General features: G+C 28.6%; 1 protein-coding gene across 1 annotated transcript in view; it reads left to right on the top strand.

The window, feature by feature from the left end:
• Positions 1-3168: 3168 nt before the first annotated feature.
• The window catches only part of LOC111617797 (anamorsin homolog), a 39841-nt gene continuing 17118 nt past the window's right edge, over positions 3169-25891 (top strand). The window contains exons 1-6 of the mRNA XM_023359121.1: positions 3169-3351; positions 8106-8262; positions 8490-8639; positions 13435-13511; positions 13599-13746; positions 21152-21295. Coding sequence (XP_023214889.1) covers positions 8109-8262; positions 8490-8639; positions 13435-13511; positions 13599-13746; positions 21152-21295 — 673 coding nt within the window. The 5' untranslated portion in view covers positions 3169-3351; positions 8106-8108. The remainder of the gene's footprint in view (positions 3352-8105; positions 8263-8489; positions 8640-13434; positions 13512-13598; positions 13747-21151; positions 21296-25891) is intronic.

Raw genomic sequence — 25891 nt, 5'->3', positions numbered from 1 at the left:
GCAGTGCCCCTGGTGGTAACATTTGTCTCTAGTTGATTCTAGCAACGAGCGAAGATAGGAAGTCGAAAGACCAGTTAATCTACCGACTCTGCTAAAACTAAACTATTTAAATTTTTTTCAATTTCTCGACGTTGCCAAATCCCGAGTTCAAAAATGTAAAAATCTTCGGGGGGTCATTTTTCGACCGATGACCATACGTTTCTTGTTATATATAACCGCAAGGGGAGTAAAATTTTATGGCTCCGTATATTTACCTTTATAATTGGTTTATTATACAAATAGAAATAAAGAACCGATTCAATACAATTGACAAATAATTTTTTACGTAAGTACTTCCTATCAACATAATTTATCCTACATTAAATATATGTTTGAAAGTTTAATTAAATTTTTTCGTGACCGCTTACAAGAAAAAATCCAACTCTTTTACTGCGCTGTGTAATGATATTTCGTGTTCTCATCTGTAACCGTACCAAATATACAAATATTGACGAAAACGATGAACTTNCTCATTAAATTTTTTAAATTTTTTTAAAACTATTTAAATTATTTATTACTAAAACTAAACTATTTAAATTTTTTTCAATTTCTCGCGTTGCCAAATCCCGAGTTCAAAAATGTAAAAATCTTCGGGGGGTCATTTTTCGTCCGATGACCATACGTTTCTTGTTATATATAACCGCAAGGGGAGTAAAATTTTATGGCTCCGTATATTTACTTTTATAATTGGTTTATTATACAAATAGAAATAAAGAACCGATTCAATACAATTGACAAATAGTTTTTTACGTAAGTACTTCCTATCAACATAATTTATCCTATATTAAATATTTGTTTGAAAGTTTAATTAAATTTTTTCGTGACCGCTTACAAGAAAAAATCCAACTCTTTTACTGCGCTGCGTAATGATATTTCGTGTTCTCATCTGTAACCGTACCAAATATACAAATATTGACGAAAACGATGAACTTTAAATTGTAAAGCCAACAAAACCTGTAATTCCCGATGTGTTCAAATTAATTTTCTTTCTAAATTCTGCTAAATAACTTAGCGGCTCGCATCCATAGCATTCACCCATTCTCTATAAATTATTTTCCTTTCCGACACAGCCAAAAATATATATCTGTAGTTTAAACAATAAATCTCTTATAATACGTTGTTTGTGGATTGAAAATATATTCTGAAATAGTTTAAAAATTAGTTTATACACGTAACTTTTCTCATTTAGGATCATCACTTGCAAACACTCGAAAGTTTACTTTATATAAGCCTATAAAGTTTGAGAAAAGTTATAATGAAAACCTTTACTCCGATGCTCCTATTTGCAGTTTGTATAATGAAAAAAATGCACGCGAATATAGAAAAGTAAACACAATTTTAACAAGTGCAGTATCTCCAAATTTCTTCTCTAATTTTGAATTTCAAAACTAAAATTAAAGCCTTTAATTATATGTCAGAGTAACCTCTAAACGAAAAGATACTCAATTTGAAATTATCAGTGGATGGAACCAGAAAGAAAGTACAGTACATAGCACGAAATCTATACCGTGACCTCGAAACTAAGAGACCGACATGGCCTAAACCAGAAACCAAATGCCGGTGAGTGGACAAAACGAAGTCTCGATGCGGTAAAGCGTACAAATAAACAAAACGGCGTCACCTACCACTCCGTAATAACGAATAGAAAAATTTTCGCCCGTTACTTTTGGTGTTACTCTCCCATACATTGATATAAAACAATAGAATTACCACCACTTGATAAGGACGAAGAGTTTTGAAAATTTCACTTCCAGAAGCAACTTTACAGCATTTTCTACAATTCGAATTCTAAACGCTTCGAACTCGGTATAATTACGTAAGATCCCAACGATGCGTCAATTACATCTGATTTGATTGGCATATAATTCTAACGCTCGTTCGATCGATCTTAAATCCGATATTCGAACCCGGATCTCCTTTCCCACAATCTGTTATTAGTGGCACGAACAAATGCCCGCTTGATGAGATCTATATACTGTATTTAAAAGCGTCTTTCTGGTAATTTTTCTCTAAAGTTTTTTAACACGCGCAAGAGTCGCTCTAGGACACTTTTCCTCACCTCTGTCACATTGTTTGGATAACAACATCGCTCTCTCTCTCTCTCTCTCTCTTACATAACTTCCACGACCTTGGTTCTGATCTAAACTTTAACAAAATTTTCTTTTATTTTATACAATTAATTCGATTTCGAACCCCGTCCGAAACCTCACATAAGCAACTAACAGTGTCTCGGGCGATATGTGCGGTACAGTACATACCGCCCGAGACGCTGTTACTTGTGATACATTACAATATGTTCAATCGTTTCAATTCTTCATAGACTTGACGTCAAGCTAAAGACACTAGAAAATTCCATTGCTACAAAATGCGGTAAAAGGTTATTACAATCATTAAAAGAGTAATCAAGAGATTAAATGGTTACGAAACACGAACTATGTGGCATTTTAACAATTTTAGATCCTAGATTCAAGACCCCCACTTTTCGACTTAGGAGAACTATATACATTTTTCAAAAGCAATAACAGATAAACTAACAAACATAATAAATTCACTTGACTTATTCTAAAACCGTGTCTTCTTTTAATTATTCTTTACTTCATAACTGAGTGCATAGGTAGACACTGGTCATCATTAATATTACTCTTTATTCAGGAATATCTTACATACCGATACGCATTTTTGGCACACGCCCCTCTTTTGTTTGCTTTTTCTTTAAGACATTTAGTAAAGAGATGCTAACTAATACCAGAGTCGGTAGATTAATCTACCGACTCTGATTCGGTCAAGCCCACAATAGGGCAGCCGGGTGGTGAGGGACGGGACCCGACAAATCCAGACGGACCAGCCCCCAAAAAATTCCTGGGGATTTTTCGATCCGAAGTATCCGAACACTAATACAGTACTCAAGACTGAACAAAAAGATTTGCTTTATTCAAATGATAATTATATCCCTACAATATAAGAATTTAAGTTTCCGCTAAATCCAATAATAATCAATATATTATTAATAGCTAATAGTTTTATCTAAATAATACATTTAAAATATTTATAATTATTATAATATTCGTTAATTAAAAAAAAAAAAAAAAAAAAAAAGTATATGACTTAAAATGCCAAAGGTGGCGGTTACATCGCAAATATCAGCTTGTTGGAGAAGTAGAAGGAACTTTGACGTGATCTTCCATTGATTACACAAGGTTATCGATGTTTAGCAACCGCTGACGATTATTTAATAATAAAACGCTCAAATTGACTTTTGGATTGGAAATTCTATTCTGGGAGAATAGAATTTAGTTTAACTTTAAACGAGAGGTAAATTTTTAAATTTGATTAATATTATAATTGATAAAAAAATTAAACTATTAATTATTGTGCCACTTTGCATGAATTCTAATAACATTCTGCAATAATAAAGTTACTAAACTTATATTGGTTAAAATTTGTTTTAAATTTGATGATAAACTACATTTAAATGTAAATTCAATTAGGTTAAATTCAATTATAATTGAAGTTACATAGATAACTGTATATAAATTATAACAAATATAGAAGATTTATAAACATGTACAAGTCATTAATATGTTGCCATAAGGTTCATCAATGACTTGTACAATTTATTAACTTTCCTCATTTTAAATGTTTGTGAAGTTTTATCTAAGATAAAATAGGTTTGCAGATAAAAAGAATTGAATAATTTTAAAATTCCTTTTGTTTAAACTGAATTGACTTATATTAAGTGTTTTTTTTTTCAAACAGATTTTACTTCAATAAAATGTTTTTTTTTTCAAACAGATTTTACTTCAATATAATTTCTTTTTATTTTATGTTTTTAAAAAATTGTCTTAATTTGAAATTTGATCATCTGTGCAAGAAAAAGTTGAACTTTTCAGTTTATAAACATTAAAAAAATTATTAGTCAATTTTTTTTCCACTTTTCTACATGTGATGAAATTTAAGATTGGGTGTTTTGGAGATTGTTAAATATATTTTGGTATATTATTTTAACAAAATTCAGTTTTTTATCAATAGTTAGTTCTATAATTGAGTTAAAATTTCTGATAAATCTTAATTAAAATTAAGTAAAAGTTTTGAGTACAGTAAATCTTAGTTTAATAATATATCTTAGAGTACAACCTGGTTCGAATGTTTGTATTGTTGATAAATTGGTCTGTTAAAATGTACATAAATTTTGTTCATTTATATAAAGAAATAAATTTTGTGCACCCAAATATTGATCAAATTTATTTGGTATTACTTTTAAATCGACTATTTTCTGGATACTGTTTTCTTCGTTGTAGACACAAACCAAATAAAAGGACTTTAACTGGTGGATGTGTCTATTGATGTAGTAAATATTTAATAAACTACAAAAATAATCTTTATTTACATTATTTTCTTTATATTATAAAATACAGAAACTAAAATAATTGTAGTGATTAATAAATGTATATTAAATTTTTTGAAATATTTACATTTTATTAGTGTTGTTGACATTAAACAGTTATGAAATTATTATTCCAATATTTTAATTTTGCAAGTTTTTGAATGAATAGTAATAAAATGTAAAAGTTATCTTAGCAGTAATTATTATTTTTTATATACAGTATTTTTTTTCAATATAGAAATATTTTATTGATTTAAAACTGATATACAATTATATTAAATTNAAAGTGCGACGACGACACGTAGAAAAAAACAGTTTTTTTTTGTCGATACTTCAATTTGACATTAGAAGCATGTGAACAGCTTAAAAATAGTTTCTTATCATATTTTTCAAGCTGTGTATTAAAAAATCACATAAAATTTGCTTTTTAGTTTTATTATTGATTTTGATTTTATATTTTTATTATTTAAACTTTTTAAGTTAATGCAGTATAGCATTATAAAATTTTTCCTTGAGTTTTATCCTTGGATTTGTAGTTCAGTAATCCTTGGATGATTATAAATTCATGCATTATGAATTCATTACTGTGCAAACAATATAATAAGTTTTATTTTATTTTTAATAATTATAATGCTAATGACTTCAACATATATATTACAATACTTTTAAGTGTAAAATTTTCACTAATAAAGCATTTTTTCTTTTTATATAATCAAATTATTTTTGAAATTTGTTTTATATTTGATTTTTTTTCCTTAAATGTTTTTAGTGTTAATTAGATTGTATTTAATTTCTTTTATCACTTCTTATAGTTTCAACTGTACTATACATTTAATAATTTTTAATGACTTACCCACTGTTAAAGGTGTATTGTTTAACATTGGAGAAATATTAACAGTTTATGACCTTGTTGATGGACTATCTTCAGGTGTGGACAGATGTAAGAGGAATGCCAGTGCTAGATAGATAGGATAAATAGGATAGAGTAAACAAACAGGGGAGGAAGACTGATGGTGGCAGATAATTTAAAAGACTAAGATGATGTGGATTTTCTTTTCCCTGTGTCTAGCAGATTCATCTTGCATCTATTTGTCTAAAGATAGCCCATTAATCAGGTGGAATTATTCCAATCCTACCCATTATTGAAGGTGTATTGCTATCTTCATTAAATTAATTATAGTGGCTAGTTTAATTTAGTGTTTCTTTTTAAAGCTTTGAGAAAGCTAGCTGTATATAATTTATAAGATAGTTTTTAATTTATGATCTAGGTTAAATAGAATATTTTAAAGAAATGAAAATAGGGAATCATAAAAAAAAACAAGACATGAAAATAGTCTTGTAATATGATTATGATGCATTTAATGTAGGAAAACTTATCACAAGATAACCTTGTGGTTAAAAGAACTTTTCAAGGTCATATAAAATGAAATCACTTTTACTCTTCATTAAATTTAAAGTTGCAAATTATGCAGTTCTAAATGTATTTATTTGGATCCAGAAAATGGTTTTAGATTAATTAAATAGTCTCTTTAACTTTATCATTGGAACTTTCACATTACCTCCTCTCATTATAAGGTAACAACCTAAGTGAATTTTGAAGGTAATTTTCAAGAACAACAAAAAGGTCCCATCTGATTAGCCATATATGACTTTCTACATAACTACAATAACAAAATTAATGTATCTTCAGTGCTTTTGGAATGAAAATAGTGCAAGAGACTTTTGACTTATTCTGTATATGAACAAGTAAAGATAAATTATTTCTTAAAAGCATACAAAGATAATTTTATACATTTATATTTTATTCATTTTGTTATCAAATGATATGATTCTAAAATTAGAGGAATATTTCTCATTTTAATGATAATTAATTAAAAATATTAATTTCAATTAACAAAATTTTTAGAGCAGCAGAATTTAAATGAAATATTTAAAAATTAAATTATTAAATCATAGTCAAATTGAAAATAGATGAAAGTTTGTGATCAAATGTCTTAATTACTTCATTTTTTTTCTATGTATTTTACAATATAATTTATATTTCTTCAAATATCATTTTAATTTTAGAAAAGGAAATAAATAAATATACATATAAGAATTATTTATATAACAATCTATTTTTATTCTTAAGGAAATAAGATTTATATTTTGATATTGTAGTTAGCAATTAAAAATACATGAATTTAATGAATCTGAATATTTTAAAAATTAGTTTTATAGATAATAAAGATTGATATTATAAAAGTTCTTGTTACAGATGGGCTTAGTAAACCTTATATTAATCATCGAGAAAATAATTAATTAGAAATTAGATATGCCTTGCCAAACCTATTGACATTTCACTTCTATACAAAATTTCCCATTATATTGATATTTTTGCATGCTATAGCAAATAGTAGTTATAGTATCTCCAAACAAAGGAAATGTTGTTTATTACGTTTAGGTAACAACTTCAGATATTATCTATCAATATAAAACATTCTTATAAAATAAGATATTCTTCCTTCTTATTTATGAACTGTATTGATATTAAATGCTATTTTCATAAAATTTTTGTGAAGTCGTTTGGGCCAAAAAACCCCAAAGCAAAAAAAAAAATACCTAAAATTTTTGCCATTAATTAAAAAGAAATTAACTGTTCTGTTATAAGTTAATTTGCACTGTACTTAAAATTAAATGTTATTAATTCTCAATTTTATGTGATATAAAAATATATAATTTGTATTGCATCTGAATTTTTAATTAAGTCAGTAAGTTGGTTTCTTGAAAATTAGAAAATCTAAATAAATTTATTAATATAAAATGTTTTTACAATAATATGAAAAACTACATAATTTAGAATAGAAAAGAAAATTCATAATTTAGAAAGAAAAGTGTACTCATCACAATTATCAATTTGTTAATTTTAATTTTTTACAATAAAGAAAAATCTATTATTATTTCATGACAAACTTGTACATAAACTATCTTGAAAGTCAGAAAATTTAAAATTAATTTCAAAATTGTATAATATCCTAATATTTATCATTAATCTGAAAAGCAAAAATTGAATGAATCATGAATGAAAAATATTCTAACAATTTGTTAGAATATTTCGTTTATTTTATAAATGTCAGAATTGTGAAATGTAACTTGACTGTTATGTTTTATATCTATCAAAACATTTATGGAATTTTTAAATTTGTATAACTTCTAATTGATGATGATAACAGAAATGATTCAGAAAGGTCATCATTAGAAAACTGTATTTATTAATAGATGAACATATTTATCTATTAATAAATATGTTAAACTTTTATTATGCCCTTAATCAAATAAGAGTTAAGTATGAAATTATTATTCTTAAGATATCATTTATAACTATTTTTATAGCTTTTTCTATAAATTATTTTTTAATCAATTTAAAAATAAATTGAAGAAATAATTCAATTTTGAAAAATTAAACATTTTCATCACATATATTTCATATGTAATAAATATTCAACATAAAATTAACTCAAAAAATTTTGTTAATAATCTTGAAATATTTTATTTATATTTTGGATATTATAAAGGTTTGATTTTTTTTCTTTCATTGTATGCATTATATGTATGTAATCTGAATTAAGTTTTTATATACAGTTACACAATAATCAAATCAAAAATAATTTTTAACCATATATTTTTTATTTGATTATTTCAGAAAATGACATTGACCCCACAGATTGGTCAAAAGGTGCTACTGTTATGGGGTATAACAGTAGCTGAAGATATTTTAACAGATATGGTTCAGAATTTGAAAGAGCAAGTTGGAGAGAAAGGACTTGTTGCTGTTGAAAACATTGATCGCTTAGTAATGTGTAAGGACTTTAAACATAAAGTTTATGTTAATCAATTTTAAGTAGAATTATCATTTAAAGAGAACAGTGAACTTTATTTCTAAGATCAAAGTTCATCAAAATAAATTATCTTTTTATATTATATAGTGAAATAATGTAATTTATAAAGTTTCATATTTAAAGAAAATGATTTATGACTGCATGTTTTTTTTTTTGTAGTTTTTAAAATTTATATAATTTTATTTTAGCATGTAGAGTAGGATCTTCTTTTGATATTGTTGCTTGTGGAATTATGTCCATTTCTGCAAATTATCACCCAGCTGAATTATTAACAGAAATTGCTAGAATTTTAAAACCTGGTGGAAAAATTATTTTAAGAGAACCTGTAACAGCTCAAGGTATGAAATATTTTATAGTTTTAAAGTAGTTGATTAATTTTTTGTTTTTATATTGTCCACGTGGACCTTGTTTATAAATAGGGCTTATTATACTGGTTAGTTTTTGATTAGCAAAGAGAGGAAGTCTTAGTTAAAGTCAAAACAAAATATCTTTATTTTTACCTGTACAATCTTTTTGTGTGTTTTGGACCTATAGGCCCCTCTTCAGCAGATTTACATTTTATAACAATTTATAAAAACTTTTAAACAATATTATATCCAACAATATTTGAGATTAAAGAAAATGTAAGTGATTTTATCTTCTGTCCAATAATAATTAATACACCACCAATATCGACATAAAGCATCCAAAAAACAAGGCATAGCATACTTATCATATGTATCCAAGTAGACAATATAGAAACAAAAAAGTAAAACATTAAGGACATTGGTAAAAAGAATTAACAGTTGATTAATTTTTTTACTTTTACAAATTTTACAAACTTTACAAATTTTACAAACTTAATTATTAAAGAAACAATTTTTATTAAATAAAGTATTGGATAAAATTTTCTAATATATACTATTTTATCACAATTAGATATAATAGTTATTAATATAAAGTTATCATTAACTCACATTATCAAAAGGGACACATTAATAAGATTTTTGTTTAAATTCTGACATTTTATTAATTTATAAAAATGTAAATTTTAAAAAATGTTCTAAGTTCTAGTAAATATTTTCTGGATTATATAAAAAAATAATATAAACAATTTTAAAAATGAGTAAGACATGTTTTTATTAAAAGCATGGAAAATTTACTTCAATAATGCAGGACTTCCACTTTTACTTTTCATACTTTTTGTTAAAATGTCCTACTTTGTCCTCCTTTAGCATGCCCTACTTTTTCTACATTTTGAGTGTAAAATTTTGGATAAATATATTTATATTTTGATTTTTTTAGACATCCATTATTTTTTTATACTGGATCAAAAGTTCTTTGTAGACTTGTATTTTCAAACTGTTATAGCTGTTTTTCATCTTAGTTTACTATTGTCTATCTCACAGAAATACTTTAGCTATACAGTGTCATATATATAACAAGAATTTTAAAGCTAATCAAATTAAATTGCTGGATTATGTTGAAAGAATGCATCTAGATTGGATGCCAAACTTTATATATACCCAAACAATGGAAGAGGTATCTGACTTTGAGGATAGCCACAAAAAATAATGGTGAGACAAAATAGAAGACCTAAAACTATTAAGATTATACGACTGGAGAATCATTGCGGTGAAAAGAAAGAGGTGGTGAAAGATTATAGCTGCAACATAGAACCTCAAAGATTCATAGTTCTAAGACAGGGTTTCTCAATGGAGTTGGTATTGACTCCTTGAGTCAATGAAAGTTTGAAAGGGGTCGATAAAACTTTGCAAATTTAAAAAATTTATTTTAAAATATTAAAAATGTTGTTGGTTTTGCTCTCAAATAAATGCAGGAAGATGTCTTTTATAAATTATGTAGGAGACTTTTGCATGTATAATTGTAATAAGTAATACAGTATATAATATTGAAGTGGGTCAGTGAAAAAAAGAAAATTTCTCAAAAGGAGTTATGTATTGGCTCCTTTTAAGAAATTCTAAGAAAAAGGTTGGGAATTCCTGTTCTAGAATGATAGGATTTTTTTCTTGAAAATTATCAAGAAATTTTCTGTTCATTCTGTTAGCAAGTCATGGCTCCTTGATTTGTTTTATATAGTAAATAACACTTGATTCATTTATAAGTACAAATAATAAGCTAAATGCTGCTATACTGTGATAAAAACCAACTGCTTTTTAGCTCTCAGTTCCAGGCAAGAATGCAGAATATTCTGCATTCTTGCTAGATTTGATCAATAGAGACTGATGATGATGATAAAAAAGAAAGGCGTGTTATGAAACTTGGAACTTATGAAAAGATTATACAAGGAACTAGATATCAATTTCACATTAATGTCCATTTCTGCTTGTCCATAAAACCCAGACTTTATTAATAAATGAATGCCAATAGAGACCGGCTGGTCTTAGATAAACCACCCAGTTCTTCAGGTATATTAAGAAGCTTAGATGAATTTTTAAATATCAGATCTCTCCCAAATCAAAATGGAAACAAAATTTTAAAGATCTTTGAGATCCAAGAAGGGATTTCTGCTCAATGGCCACAAGTTCATTTCAAACAAGAATTCAACTACAACCTTATTCAGTGGTACTGAGAACTAGACAAAGCATGCATGTTTCTACCCAGTTTTCTCCACAATCCACCAAATATGTAATCACAAACAAATTTAAAAATTCTATTGTACAAAATGGACACATAAACAGCCTACATTTGATCAGTCTACAAATCTTTTCAGAAGGGTTCAACAAAGCAGAGGTGACAATGAATTAATTATTACACTTTCTGATAAAGTTAATATTCCTATAATTCTGAAAAATGACAAACAAAAATAACAGATTATTGACATATGTGACATTCAGGCTTTTGACTAGTCGAAGACACTGTGACAAGAAAAGTGAAGGTCATAAGAAACAGGAGTAAGTTACCATCCATTTTATATTTTCAAATTATTAATTAAATTACTCCTCCTCAACTATTAGATTTTCTTAAAACTTCTAAACTTACCTGCCAATCAGACCATTGTGGTAAAGCTTTATTCTTCTACTATAGGCATGGAAGAGACTCTGGCTTGACTTATCAAGCCACACTTTAAACAGAATGACTGTGAAAAACAACCCATGCCAGATTATTGAAAAATTAAAGCAACTAGACAATGTACACTGTTTACAGTACTAACTAACAAAAGTCTTTACTCATCATTTCAACTGGAAACAGTTTATTCCTTAATCCTGCTTTTTACATGACATACTGAAAGACAATTGGAACAGGGTGATCCCAAAGTTTATATACACTGTGGGTATGGTACTGGCATTGTATTTTTAGCTATGACGAAACTTCATATGAGTAGATTAGGTCTTGTGTTTATGAAGCGGAGTAATGTAGATGAAAAACTTACTCCTCATACTTCATTTACTATTTATTCTTATTTTACCTCTCAAGATAAATGAGGGGAGCTCTGTAGCTTTGAATTTGCCAAACTTTGCTTAACTTTCTTTCATTGAAACCTTCAGTAGTAAAAGTGTGATGTATTTATTGAAACCTACAATAAATACATCACAGCAATACTCCACAATATTGATGATTTATAATTATATGAAACAACTGAGAAGACCACACTTGCTTTCTTGAGAGCATAAACCAAAATAACATAGAACTCAAATTTGAGATAGATCATGCTCACTAAAATACATTTTATTATCTAGACATATTGATCAGAATTGAGAAGGACAGACTGAAAATAGCAGTTTATAGAATACCCACAGCTGTTCTTCATATCTGTGCTATTAAACCAACAATCCCTTCAAAAACAAAGTTTCAATCTTCAAATCACTGTTTAGAAGGGCTTGCTTGTATTCAGCAGATGCTGAAGATTTAAAAAGAGAGATAATGTTAATCAAGAGGATTGCCTTCTCTTTTGGCTTCCTTCCTAGGCTAATTTGAAGCTTATCAAAACAAGACTCTGGGTACCAGTTACAAAAAATACAAAGATACAATAAAGAATACAAAACACACTAGGACAGTTAAGTTTACAGGTCTGAATACTCACAAGTCTTATGAAAAAACATTTCAAAGCAGAACTTGCAACTTAACATTTTTTGTTAGCCAATCTTCTATGACTAATGAAAATTTGTCTTTACTTTATTTACTGATGATGAGGAAGAGTGTACAAAATCCTTTTCAACTCAAAAGAAAAACATGTCAACTGGTATTTTAACAGCAAACTTCTTGCAAACAAAAAATTATACTTGACTGAGATCAAACTATCCTAGTGATAACTAACACAAGTCATCTGTCAGAATGGCAGAAGAGTTAATCATTTCTATGACAATTGATTCTGTATTATAAATGAGAGAAAAGAAAACAATTTCCTTAATCCATGGGTGTGGCTCATAAGTTTGATGACCAAGAAAAGATTTTATTCCAAAATAATGGAGTGATTGATTCTTTGAAAAAAACCTTATCTTTACACTTTGGACTCAAATGCTATAGATAATGATTGACCCAATTTCAGACAGATACAGCATAGACAGACAGAACTTAAACAACCAATACTAAAAAAGTTGTTTCGGTTTGCACAAGTTTTTTTTTCATGTATAGTTGCTATTCTATATTTACTCTTATTTTATTTACTTTTACTTTATTTTTATTGTATTTTGGTGTATTTTTCTAATCTTAGAAATGCATCATTTATTAATTTTATTATACAAGCTGCTCTGATTATCAAACATGCTTAAATTTTAAGAACAAAGCAGGTTCTAGAAAACACTTTTATTCTGTATACATATAAAGTAATTTACATATAGAGCTTATGATTAATTTTAATAAAATATTTTAAAAATTAAAATTTGCTTTAAAAATTCCAAAATTCTTACTAGAATTATTCTCAATCATAGTATAAGAATTTTATTTACTTTTGTAATAGTGTATAGAAACTTTAAGATATTTTAAATATTAATAGTGGATATTAAATTTTTAATTGTTTCCTTAAAGAAATCTAACATAAGCTTTTGTTTCATTCTAAGATACATTATATGCTGCTTTATTATAAGGCACATTATAAGTTGATTGAAAATATAATGATTTTCTTTGAATTTTTTTTTATGTATTTCCAATTCATGTGAAAGAGATTTTTTTTTTTTTTTTTGGTTAATTCAGATATTGGACTTCAAATACGTACTTCTACCAAACTTTTTTCTGCTTTGAAGTTATCTGGATTTGTAGATATAAGTGATGTAAGTATACAGTGATATTTTTATAATTATTAATTTTTGAAATATTTTTAATAATATATTTCTAATTAAGATTATTTTTTATTTTAGCCAGAAACTATTCCTTTAACATCCCCGCAATTAGATGAATTAAAGAAAGAATGTGGTGTTGATTGTGATGTTTCTCTTATTGAAGTAAAAGCTTTTAAGCCAAAATTTGAGATAGGTTCTTCTCTGAAATTACCAAATATTAGAACAGGTAAGAAATCATATTTTAAAAATTTGCTAACATATAAAAAAATTGGTATATAATTTAGAATCTTCAAGAAAACATGACTTTTAATACACAAAATAGGTAAACTTGATTGCATAAAATATTGAGAATCTGAATTTAAGATTCATTTTTATTTTTTTCTAAATTATAAAAATAGATGTAATATTTTGTCACAAAAATTCAACAATTTTCTAATTTTTGAGGGAAATTAGGAGAAGATAAGGAAATACAGTTTCCTTTCTCAACCATTTATTTCCTTAGAGAATTCACATCATTTTCGATGACTAAACTCCAAGTTAACCTGACTTCTTGTTTGAGCTTAATGAGTCATTTGACAAGAAACCTAACTCTTCATTGGAGATAAATTTGAGTATAAAAGGGTTTTACACGTCAGATTCAGAGCAGACCCCTTAATACAGGAGAAGCCATTAGACCTCTGCAGACCTCTCTATACTAGAGTTGCCATATTTAGTCAATGGACACCTCAAAATACTATATAGGATAGTTAGATTCCTCCATATATATTGGAAAGTATTCAATTAAAGTGGAACTTCACTTAATGAGTATAATTCATTCCAGAATCTTACTTGTAATGCGAAACACTTGTTAAGTGAAACAGTTTTTCCCATATAAATTAATGTAAAGTACAATAACGTGCTCCATGTCAAAAAAAGTACTCAAATATTTTATATACAGTAGAGCATCGATTATCCGACTCAATTGGGGACTGGAGTGGGTCGGATAACTGAAAAATATGAAAAAATACATTATTAGTATAGTATATTAGTATATCCCATGTAATTAGTATATTAGTATATTGCTATTAACCTACTTTGCGTTGAATTTTCATCAATGTTAAGCCTAACAAAAAGTTTTTAAAATAATAGTCGTCACTATTGTATCATTAAAATTAGAAAATTAAACCTTGTTTAAATACTGGCTCCCTTTCATGGTCGAGCCAGTGTTGCCAGCTAAAACACTTAAAAATAATATTAAAGTAGCAAAGACATAGCCAAATATTGTTGTGCCACATCACTAGCAGACATTTGAATTTGCCGACTAGAATGCGGTCAGTTAACCGATGTGACGGTTGATCGGGGGTCAGATAATCGATGCTCTACTGCAGTGATTCTCAACCTTTTTTTTCGTCACGGTACAATTTTAATAATTTAAAATTTTGGCGGCACACACGGTTACTTCGGTAAGTATCGTAGGACCCGGTTGTCCTACGATACTTACCGAATACTTTGACGTCATAACAGTGACTTTTAAACGCAGTTGGTTATTTAGATCACATTTTCTAAACGTCTTAGTAACTACTGGCAGTTTCCGGTAACACTGGTTACAATTTCCAAACACACCCTAGGAAGATAGAACTGATTAAAATATTTGTCTCACGTCGCTTATGTATGGGACATTCGCAGTTACGGCACACTTCAAAAGTTTCGCGGCACACTAAAATGCCGCGGCACAGTGGTTGAGAATCACTGCTCTACTGTATAACATTTATTCAAAGAAACTTATACAATATACATTGTTAAGGAGTGTAAATCATTGCATCTTTTCTTCTAGCATGGAATGAACCAGCCTGAATGCGAATTCAATTTGAAGGGGGAAAAAAAATCACAGCCAATATGTCTTGATAAACATGCTAAACAATATGCCAAATTCTTTGGCTATGTAAAGGTTATAATTAAATATTAGAAAATTAATTTAACTAGAGGTAGGCAGTTATGCTTCCATCTCGTGTTAAATTTAATAATTATGAATAATTCATTTTTAATTTAGACATTTCTAAAATTTAGTTTGGAATTGGTCATTAAATTTAATACAAGATGGCAGTATAACTGCCTACCTCTAGTCAAATTAATTAATTTCTAATATTTAATTATAGCCTTTACATAGCCCAAGAATTTGGCATATTGTTTGGCATGTTTATTAAATAATGGGTGGTGGTTGTTGATATTTATACGTAACGTGTGAACACAAGTTTGGAAAAATGTGTGATCACAAATGACACTAAGATGTTGGTGAAGTGAGTGCTAAACACAGACTGATGGGGGGATGTGCACAACCCAGACTTCCCCTCTTCTTTTCACTCATTATGCAAAACATCCCTTGTTAAGCGAATCAATTTTTTACAGTTTGTTTTGCTAGTTATGGAAGGTTTCACTGTGCCTGATCAACTTCAGATGTATCAACTTCCATCTTTATGAGTGAAAGAATATATTTTAAATGAGTGAAAGAATATATTTTAGAGGTATTTTGTCAATTTGTGTAAACTCTCTCTCTCTCTAAATATAAGGATTCAAAATAGAAGTAATTAGATTATATATTAATCTTGTATTTAATTTTTATTCTTATTAAATTTTCTTTTATTATTTAATTTGGTTTCGTTTCAAACTAATTTATATGCCAAATGCTTTATCATAGGAACATAAGTCCCTTTGCCTTGGAACTATATAAATAAAATCTTTATATCATGAGGTAAGATGTGAATTACATTTCTTACCTGGTGTCAGGAAAAAGACCTGGGATAATAATAATAATATTCCAGGTCTTTTTCCTCAGGTTTATTTTTATGATGACAATGGAAAAATGTTTAAAATATTTATCGTATCCATCCAATGACAAAGTGAATGAGTCTCATAGACTTGTCGTTGATAAGAGTTCGATAGACCATCGAACCTGGCATCTCACAATATATTAACTGACAATTACAAAAACTGTAATCCATATTTTTCAATAATTCAATATGAATAAAAGATTTATAGATCATATAATTTGAGAGAAAAAATGAGAAATTTTAATAGCATCACATGAGTATATCAAACATTGTGAAACCTAATATGTATATAGAAACATAACCAAATGATCATCTTAAATAATTGGGCTATAACAGTGATTTAATCATGATTAACTGCATAAGATTATATCTAAATTTAATTATATCTGGAAGCAATGGCTAGCTCTGAGTCCAGATGGCACAACTGGCATGTGCACTGCATGGCAAGCAAAGATTGCAGGTTCAAGTCCAGCCCTGGGTCTGTTCTTTCCTTCCAGATGATTCTAAATTATTTATTAAATTATTAAAATTATAATTATTAATTTAATTAAAAGATGATATCTAACATCTACCTCTAGTAGCAAATACTTAGTATTAATCATTAAATTAATGGAGTTATAGCCTGATTAATATATATTTAAGGTGATCATTTGGTTATATTTCTAGCATCACATGATTCATAAAATAATCATTAAAATTGAATTATTGATAAATAACTATTTTTGCACCTTCAACTATTAATATTTTTGAAGCAACTGATTAGTTGATAATTTACAAAGAGTTGACTGTTTATATAATTGTGCAGATAGCATAATTGCTATAATAAATTGTAGATGAAGTTATGAAGATAGAATAGGTTTGTCTTTTTATGATTTACTGTGTTATTTATGTTACTTGATATTTTAATTTTTGAAACATTTAAATACACTGGTGTGCAAAACTTAAGCAACAATGTTGTTTTTAAGCAGACAGCCATGAAATTGCAGAAAATGGCTTGTTGCGATCAGTACAACAGACACCCAATTTAGTAGAAATATGATTCATATTCAGAAAGAAGACATCACAGGTGACATGAGGGCATGCAGAACGCATGCAATCAGCACACAGTGTAAGAGTACAATAAGGAGGAGGTTTTGGTTTCATACTATATGCATTCTATTCATTTTTGTGCTAGTGTGCTGTCTTTATCCTTTAAGTACAAAATACTGTCTGTATTCTGAATTTCATGTCTCCCAGGTGATTTTTATGCAGCGTTACAGCCAAAAAAAAAACAAGTTTTGCTTAAGTTTTGTACACCAGTGTATTTTAATTATATAAAACTTTTTTGTCCATACATTTAACTTATTTTGTATTTGATATTACAAATAGGGGTTTAAAAGTGAATCATAAGTGCTTACTTGAATTAGAATTATAAATAATGCAGAATATGATAATTTATTTCATTTAAAATTTTGATGAAACTTAATGAACTATAAAATTAAAACCAATTATAAATTTTATTTAATCTATTATTTTTTATTTTTATGATGACAATTTTATTGTAATAGAAAGTTTTTATAGTTTTCAAAACATTTCTGTTTCACTGTAATTTTCTTTTTATAATTACCATCAATTATCTAATTTTTTTTATCTGTAGCATTTACTGAAAAATTTTTAAGAATAAGCAATTTTTTTATTCAAAACCATTAATTTTAAAGGTTTGGCATATATTTGAATATAATATATTTGTTATATGCAATTTTATTGTAGAAAGTCTTATCCTTGATGCCAATTTTCTATATTGATAACCATGACTATTTTGCAAATATCTATATATGAAATAGTAATATTGTAGTTAATATATCAAAGAAATACACATTTGTATTATTTATATTAACTGGAATGAATATCATTTTATACAGGCTATTTTTCCAGATTCATTGAATATTCACTATTGATTTGATGATAGCTTTATTATAACCAATGGTATTAATAGATAATGATATTACTACATGTAAAATTGTAATAATAAGCAAAATTGCAAGCCTAGTAATTTTTGATAATTTCGTAATTTATCATCATATATTCCTTATGATGTATGATGATTGTTTCTGACAATCGTTGCTAAAACTACTAACAGTGAAGAAATATATCTGATATATCAGTAACTTATCAGTCATATCTCAGGGAAGGCATTTGGATGATTTGTTACAATGAAGGATCATTTATTCCTGCATTTTTGCCATGTACATTTGTTTGTTGCTGTAATTTTGGACAAGTGTTTATCTATTTTAAAAATAACAGATTCAAAGAAATTTTCAATGCTATTGAGTATAAGAAAATTATTTAGATCTGGTTTTATAATGATTTTAGATAATCAAACATCCTTACTACACCTGATAAGTTTAAAGCTATACAACAACCAAAGCCGAATATTATTGGGCTAGAAACGGCTAATTTAATAGACAATTTGGCATTAGAGTTTGGCGTTAGGTGCCATCTCTTGATAAATTTAATAATTATAAGTTAATTAAATAATTTAAATAATTTTAGAATTACTGGAAGAAAGAATCGACCTGAAATTAGCTGTTTCTAGACTGATAATATTTGGCTTTGGTTGGTGTATGAGATTTTAGATTTTACTAATTTACATAATTTATTCTTCTTGTAATTCAAAACTATTGTTTTCTATTTTGATGGAAAGAACTTTTATTGTTTAAGCTAGACTTTAAGTCGTGCTTTGTTTTCATTTTGAAAGGTGAGAGCTTAACTGTCTCACCAGATTTCAATCATTCAAAACATATCATTTCGATTTCCATTCAGGACCTCGCGTATGAAGATTAATAAAACACTTCTAAATTTCTAAATGAACTGCTGAATTATTATCNACATTTTAGTCTAGTTGTTGATACTTAATATCTATTATTAATGTAAGAAATATCTTCACTTCAATTAACTGAAAGTACTCTTACCTTTTTTTACTAAAAAACTCTTAGCAACAATAAATGTAAGAATACTTTAATCATCATTGGTGTATAAATGACATTTTTCAAAGCTTGCAAATAACAATGTAGAATTTAATGTTTATAAATAAAATACTATTTTTTTGAATGTAAAGAAATGAGATGCAATTCTTTGTTTCTGATATTTTTTAGATGAATATATATTTTGAAAGTCATTCATGTTATCCTATCTAAAATAATGCCATCTTTGGATAAATTTAAACTTTTTCGATTAGATTACAAATGATTATAGCAAATGACCTGATTCATTTCATATTTTAACAAAAAACTCAATATGAATTCATAAAGGAACATTAGAATTATTGATATAGTTGTCAACTGAGGGGGTACAGCACCGAGCTGGTCCCCACTTATCAGCTTCTTTGTCAGGGATGGTCTATGTATTAAATGAGTGGGAGGGTTAGAGAGGTTGTGACAAGGTGTCAGTCGTACTTAAGGATTACACACATTTAGATATAAGAATAACATATTTAATTAACTATAAAGCTATAAAAATGAGTACAAATCAAAGGCTACAAAAAGGAGAATAATCAAAAATACTTCGAAGTTGCGACAAGGATAGACAATCGTTGATAAGACATCTAAATTCTGGACCTCTATAGGTCCCAATATCTTTGAAGTTAAACTAACCAAAATCTAGTCTATAACCGAGAGAGAGACGGTTAAATTTTTTCATGATATTACCTCCTTAGTCCCCGATCTTGTTGTATAGCCATTGGTGGAAACGTTTCTGGATCGGTGGAATTGACCATTGGAGATTATGGCGTGGTGGCGACGGACAGAGTGGTGGTATGGGTCTGTCGATGCTGCAAGTGATGTCTGCCATCGATGTCTCCCGAAGGACTGTGTCCAAGCCCTTTTTTATACACATCCTGGAGGGGTGACTAATACAGTAGAACCTTGAAAACTCGGCTCTCGATAACCCGGCACTCCGGATAACTCGGCCACACCCTGGCAGGGCAAAAAAATCCATAGTTAATTAATTTTCATTATAGACAGCTTTATAAAATTATAAAAGCTCTCATAAAGTATTTTTCTGAGGTCTGTCTTATCAGGTAAATTACTGTACACAGTGTATTCATTAATTTTCATTTTCATGTAGTAAAGGCTCTATGCCTTCATAAAGGACATACTTTTCCTTTGTTTAAGGGTATTTGGGCAGTTTATTCTTTGTTGTATTCTCAAGTAAACAATACATACAAGTACAATACAGTATTTTCTGAGAAAACACTCATACTTATTTTTTTAACCCCATTCCCGATAACCCGGCATTTTCACAAACTCGGCCACCCTTCGGTCCACATTAGGCCGAGTTTTCGAGGTTCTACTGTACTAAGTCTGATGCAATCCCATCTAAGGTTGACTTGCGTTCAGGATTTGTTGTTTATGTTAATTGTCAGAAATTGAACATTTCTTTAGATTTATTACTTCTTCTATTCAGTATTGTCACTCTTTCTACCTCATGAATTTGATAACAGCTGTCAAACAACTGAATTAATTGCTGGAGGTGACTAACGTCAGAATTTGTCTTGCACCTTAGTAATAATTGTTCCTTATATGGTCATCTTGATTGGCTTTATTGTTCACAATATTGTACGAAATAGGAAGTGTGTGGGTTTTGTTTTTTTTCTTTCCATCTGAAAGTTTAAAAGGTCACTTCTCAAAGTGATGCAAAAATTGAAGAAAGAGAGAAATAATGATGAGAAAAAAAATTATCGAAGCTTTAAAATTCACAAAAGAGCTTGAATCTGCACATAGTTAATATATATAAAATTTTATACATAAATTTAATTTTAAAATATTGTTATTTATACTTTTACAGGACAAACAAAATCAAATGAAAATGTTGCAAAAATTTGGTCTTTGTCATCGTCAGATATTTTAGATGAAAATGTGGAATTGCTGGATTCTGATCAATTATTAGATGAAGAAGATTTAAAAAAACCTGATCCAGAATCTTTGAAAAGTAAGTGAAATTNAAAATTAGCATGGATATTTGGGAGTTCAGTACATATCTGAATTTTGTATTTAATATTACCTTTTTATGTAATTTGTAATATGATTTTATTAATTTACTGCTTTTATATCTTCTTTAGAACATAAAATATGATATAAAAAATAGTCAAAAGTAAACTTCTTATTGAATTCTTTTAGATAAAAAAAAAAAGTGCAGAGATGTCTAATAAAAATTTTTGTTCTACTTTGTATTTTAAACAATCTTATTCTAGAATTTTAAGATGACCATTTAAAATGGCTGGAAACATTTGTTTATTGTAAGTTTATGTACTTGGTTATAAGGTTTGTTTTTTTATTTATTTCAATTTTATTCAGTCCAGTTTAATTGTTTTACATGTTTAATAAAAATATCTGAATACTAAATTATTTTTAAATACAGTAAGACCCCGCTTAATGCAGGGGATGCATTCCTAAACGACAAAGCGCTAAACAAAACAGTGGTCATTTTAACATAGTGTAAATAGGGATAGGGGAACACATGACCAAAAACAACAAATTTTACTTTAAGTTATTTTTATATTAATTTGTATAATAATATGTTAAATAACATAAACATATGCGCACAGAAATGTAAAGTTCATTTTTTGTGATGAAGGTCCTGGTTTTACTGAAATTCTTGTTCTTTTGCAATAAAGTTGTGAAGTTTCATTTGTCGCTTTTTTCTTTCCTTAAGCAAATGTCAGTAGCAGAAGATTGCATCAAAAAACGCCTCATTTTGCTTTTGCACTCCTTTCAAAATCTGGATCATTCGCTACAATTTGATCAACGATTTTGGTTATTGTTATGAAAGTTTTACTAAGGAAATCTGTAGAGAAATTTTTTGCATTCTTTGTTTTCAGAATGTCTATTTTCCAGTTCCACATGAATTACATGTTCTGCCAGTTCTTGAAGGTAGTCGTTTGTAAGGCTCTCACCAGAAACCTGCTGTAACTCCTCAATATCCTGCTCGTCTATATCTCCTAGTCCTGCTATATCGATTAGGCTGAGTTTGGTCAACCTAACAATACAGTGATAGGTTCTTCTTGTTGAGAATTCTTGGATGCCTTCAGCTATAACTTCTTCCACACTTTGTTCTTGCATTTGTCAGTTAATTCTTGCTAAGTGAAGGCAATATTTCCTATGGCATCCATGATGTTATATTTTTTCCAAAATTGCATCAAACATAGATTTAAAGAAAGTACACCTTTTTGCCATCTTTTTCTGATTGGTTCATATTAGTGTTGCAACGAATAGTGTATTCAGCCTCAGGCTGAATACCGAATATTCGGCCAGGAGTGTGGCTGAATAGCCAAATATTCGGCCAAACTATTTGGCTTGATTAACACACGTACGAAAATTGGCACGCAAACCTCATTACGGCAAGGACCCGCTCTCTATTGGCCCACTGTCACTACGCTTCGCCAATCGCGTTAATTCCTGACAGTTCAGACAAGAGTGTCATGGCAGTATGTGATAAGTGATGATATCACATGTGGATAACAATGAAATGACCTACACGTGTAAATAACGGAAGAAGAACAGAGAAGGACCGCAAAGTGAAAATGTGAAAATAAATATGAAATTGGGTTGATAACAGAATCGAACAAGACGATTATGTTATCAACTCAATAAGCTGCCTCGAACAAGTCAAGGCAGCTTATTGGCACGAAATTCGCGGCCATGAATGCCAAACAATTGTCATAGACTTTAGAAAGCTAAATGCTTGTAACAAAAGTCACTTAGCGTGCACGAGCGAAAGCCTGGGGTCGTTCGGGCTACCAAGCTGTTTCGAATCTGTGAAATCATAAACTGTGACTTATACCGACGTACTATCTGTCTCTTTTCTCCGTTATCACCAGGCTATGAGTTGCGTAATTGTAAAATTGGAAATCTACGACGGAAAAGTGACAAATTGAAAGTATCATGAGCGCTATTATGATGTATGCATATGTGGACTAGAGTGATAGAGAAAAGAGAAAGGAAAGAGCAAAGACAAGCACTTAAAAAGAAGGATAGGCAGGGTCAGACCCTCAGATGTGCGCTGATTCTCGAACGAATAGGTGTGTACGTGTGCTGATCTTTGTAATTATAAATTGTGGATACATGTGACTAATATTATTTTCTTTTTTATTTTGTGAATGTTATAAGTTATAAATAAATATAAACAAACAACGCTAACCCGATAACATTAAATTTAAATACCAAAATGATTAATTTACTGTGTTTTTGNATTATAAATTGTGGATACATGTGACTAATATTATTTTCTTTTTTATTTTGTGAATGTTATAAGTTATAAATAAATATAAACAAACAACGCTAACCCGATAACATTAAATTTAAATACCAAAATGATTAATTTACTGTGTTTTTGTTATTTCTTACTCCCGTTTTTAGGTATTCGGCCGGATATTGATTAAATATTCGGTATTCGGCCGAATAGCGAAAAATAGGCCGAATACTGAATATTCGTTACATCACTAATTCATGTTCCTAAATAATCATATTATATATGAATCAATGAAATGCTGCAATAATTTAAATCTGTGTAAATTTTGAAATTTTTTTTTTAGGCTTTGAGCAGACTGCATTATATCGAATCAACATTAAGTGAGGTCTTACTGTAGTTATAAAATAATTGTTTTTGATTTTTAAAAATATTGACATACAGGAAAACCTCACTTTCATCTGTGTTAACTCTAAGCTGTCTACACTAAGCTTGTTCTTGGTGCAGTACATAGTGTTCTCCATATAATACAGTCTCAATAAGTCAAAATTGTTGGTATTTTTAACTTGAACCTATTTTTTCATATACTCTCCACTTTTTGATATTTTCATTGATCTATGATCATTTTTTTTTTATATTCCATGTGAATACAGATGATTCAGATAGTTAAACACTACATCTCCAAGCAAAAAAACTGTCATTACAAGTTAGTATCAACATCCTTTTACTGAAAGTATGTTACTAGTGTTCTGATTGGGACACAATTACCTTGACAACACATTCTGAACTGTCTATAATTTTGTAATCATTCTGTGAACAAATTCTTCAGAAGTGGCTTGATAGCAGAAAATTTATGATCACAGAAAAATTTGAGAAAATTGGATGTTAAACTTGTTAACTTGAAACTCAACTTTAACTCAGTCTGGATTTTTTTAACACTTTAAACTTTTATTTTGTTGTTATTCAATAAAATACTCAAATAAAATATTTGGTCTGTAATTGAGAGTTAATAAATTTCATATTTACTTTTGACCCACCTTTTAGAAAAGGCTTTCCATTATTGGTCTATGAGAATTTCATAATTTCAAGAAGTGCCTGTTGCACATAAAAAAATGTTTTGTTTTATGTAAAATAGATAACGATTTTCAGATTTATTATTATTATATTGTAAATGGTGCATTTTTCAGAACTAATAAAAAATGTGTAATATTTTTAAACAATTTACAGTAAATTAATGAATGTGATAATTATGATAAAACAAATTATTTGATTTTTAACATTTCATAAAATTTAGAATGTGGTTTAATATGATATTGTAAGTGTTATTTTTGTTGTTTATATGTATGGAATTTATACAAGGTGTCCTGTCAAGACTGCATAAACTATGCAGAGCAAGAATCCTCACTTGGAGTATAGAAAAACTGACCCAAAAACCATACTTCTATAACCCGTAGTTTTTGAGAAAATGCAAAAAAAAAATATGATGTCACATCCAGTGCACAGAAAATAAGCTTTATTGGAAACATTAACATTGGTACTTGCATATGACATTATACGTACATAGGAAGATGCTCAAAATGATAACTGTGCATACTGAGGCATGCATGTGCACACCATAGAATGGCTGATTGACATGATCCAGCATTGTTGTCCATAAAAGTGAATTCAGCATGAAGATGAGCAAGCAAGATTGTGTACGGTCATCCATTCTACGGCATGTGCATGCATGTCTTGTTGTACTTGATGGTCATTTTGAGCATCTTCCTATGTACGCATAATGTCATATGCAAGTACTGATGCTTGTGTTTCCAATAAGCTTATTTTCTGTGCACTGGATATGATGTCAAACATTTTTGTTTGAATTTTTCTCAAACTATGGGTCATAAGGTATGGTTCTTAAGTTATTTTTGATATACTCTGAGCAAGTCTTGATGGGACACCCTGTATACATTGAACTTGGTACATATTTTACATTATTATAGTATGTTTTTTCTTGGTTTTTAAGACATACCAACAATTTTGAATTGAATTTTTAAGATTTTTTTTTTCTTACAGAGAAAAGGCTTTTTTAAAAATCTTATTAAATTTTGTTAAATAATAAATAAAAGGGAAATTTTGTAAGATTATTACAGTAATACCTCGACTTATGCGAACCCGGAGTTACACGATTTTCAAATCTCGTCGATTCGTCTTTTGTTTGAGTGCCACGCAACTCTTGATTACTCACTCCCCCCACACTATTGTTCAGCTTACATGTTCGGACGTGTCGCGCGGAATCGACACATAGCTACAATTTATTTTGTGTTATTTATTTCTGTGTTTGTTATATCTACGGAGACT

This window comes from Centruroides sculpturatus, unplaced genomic scaffold (assembly GCF_000671375.1).
Source record: "Centruroides sculpturatus isolate CEXI.00-Female unplaced genomic scaffold, Cexi_2.0 scaffold103, whole genome shotgun sequence".
Classification (NCBI taxonomy): Eukaryota; Metazoa; Arthropoda; class Arachnida; order Scorpiones; family Buthidae; genus Centruroides; species Centruroides sculpturatus.
Note: the sequence above shows the minus strand (reverse complement) of the source record. Positions and strands in the feature narration are given on the sequence as shown.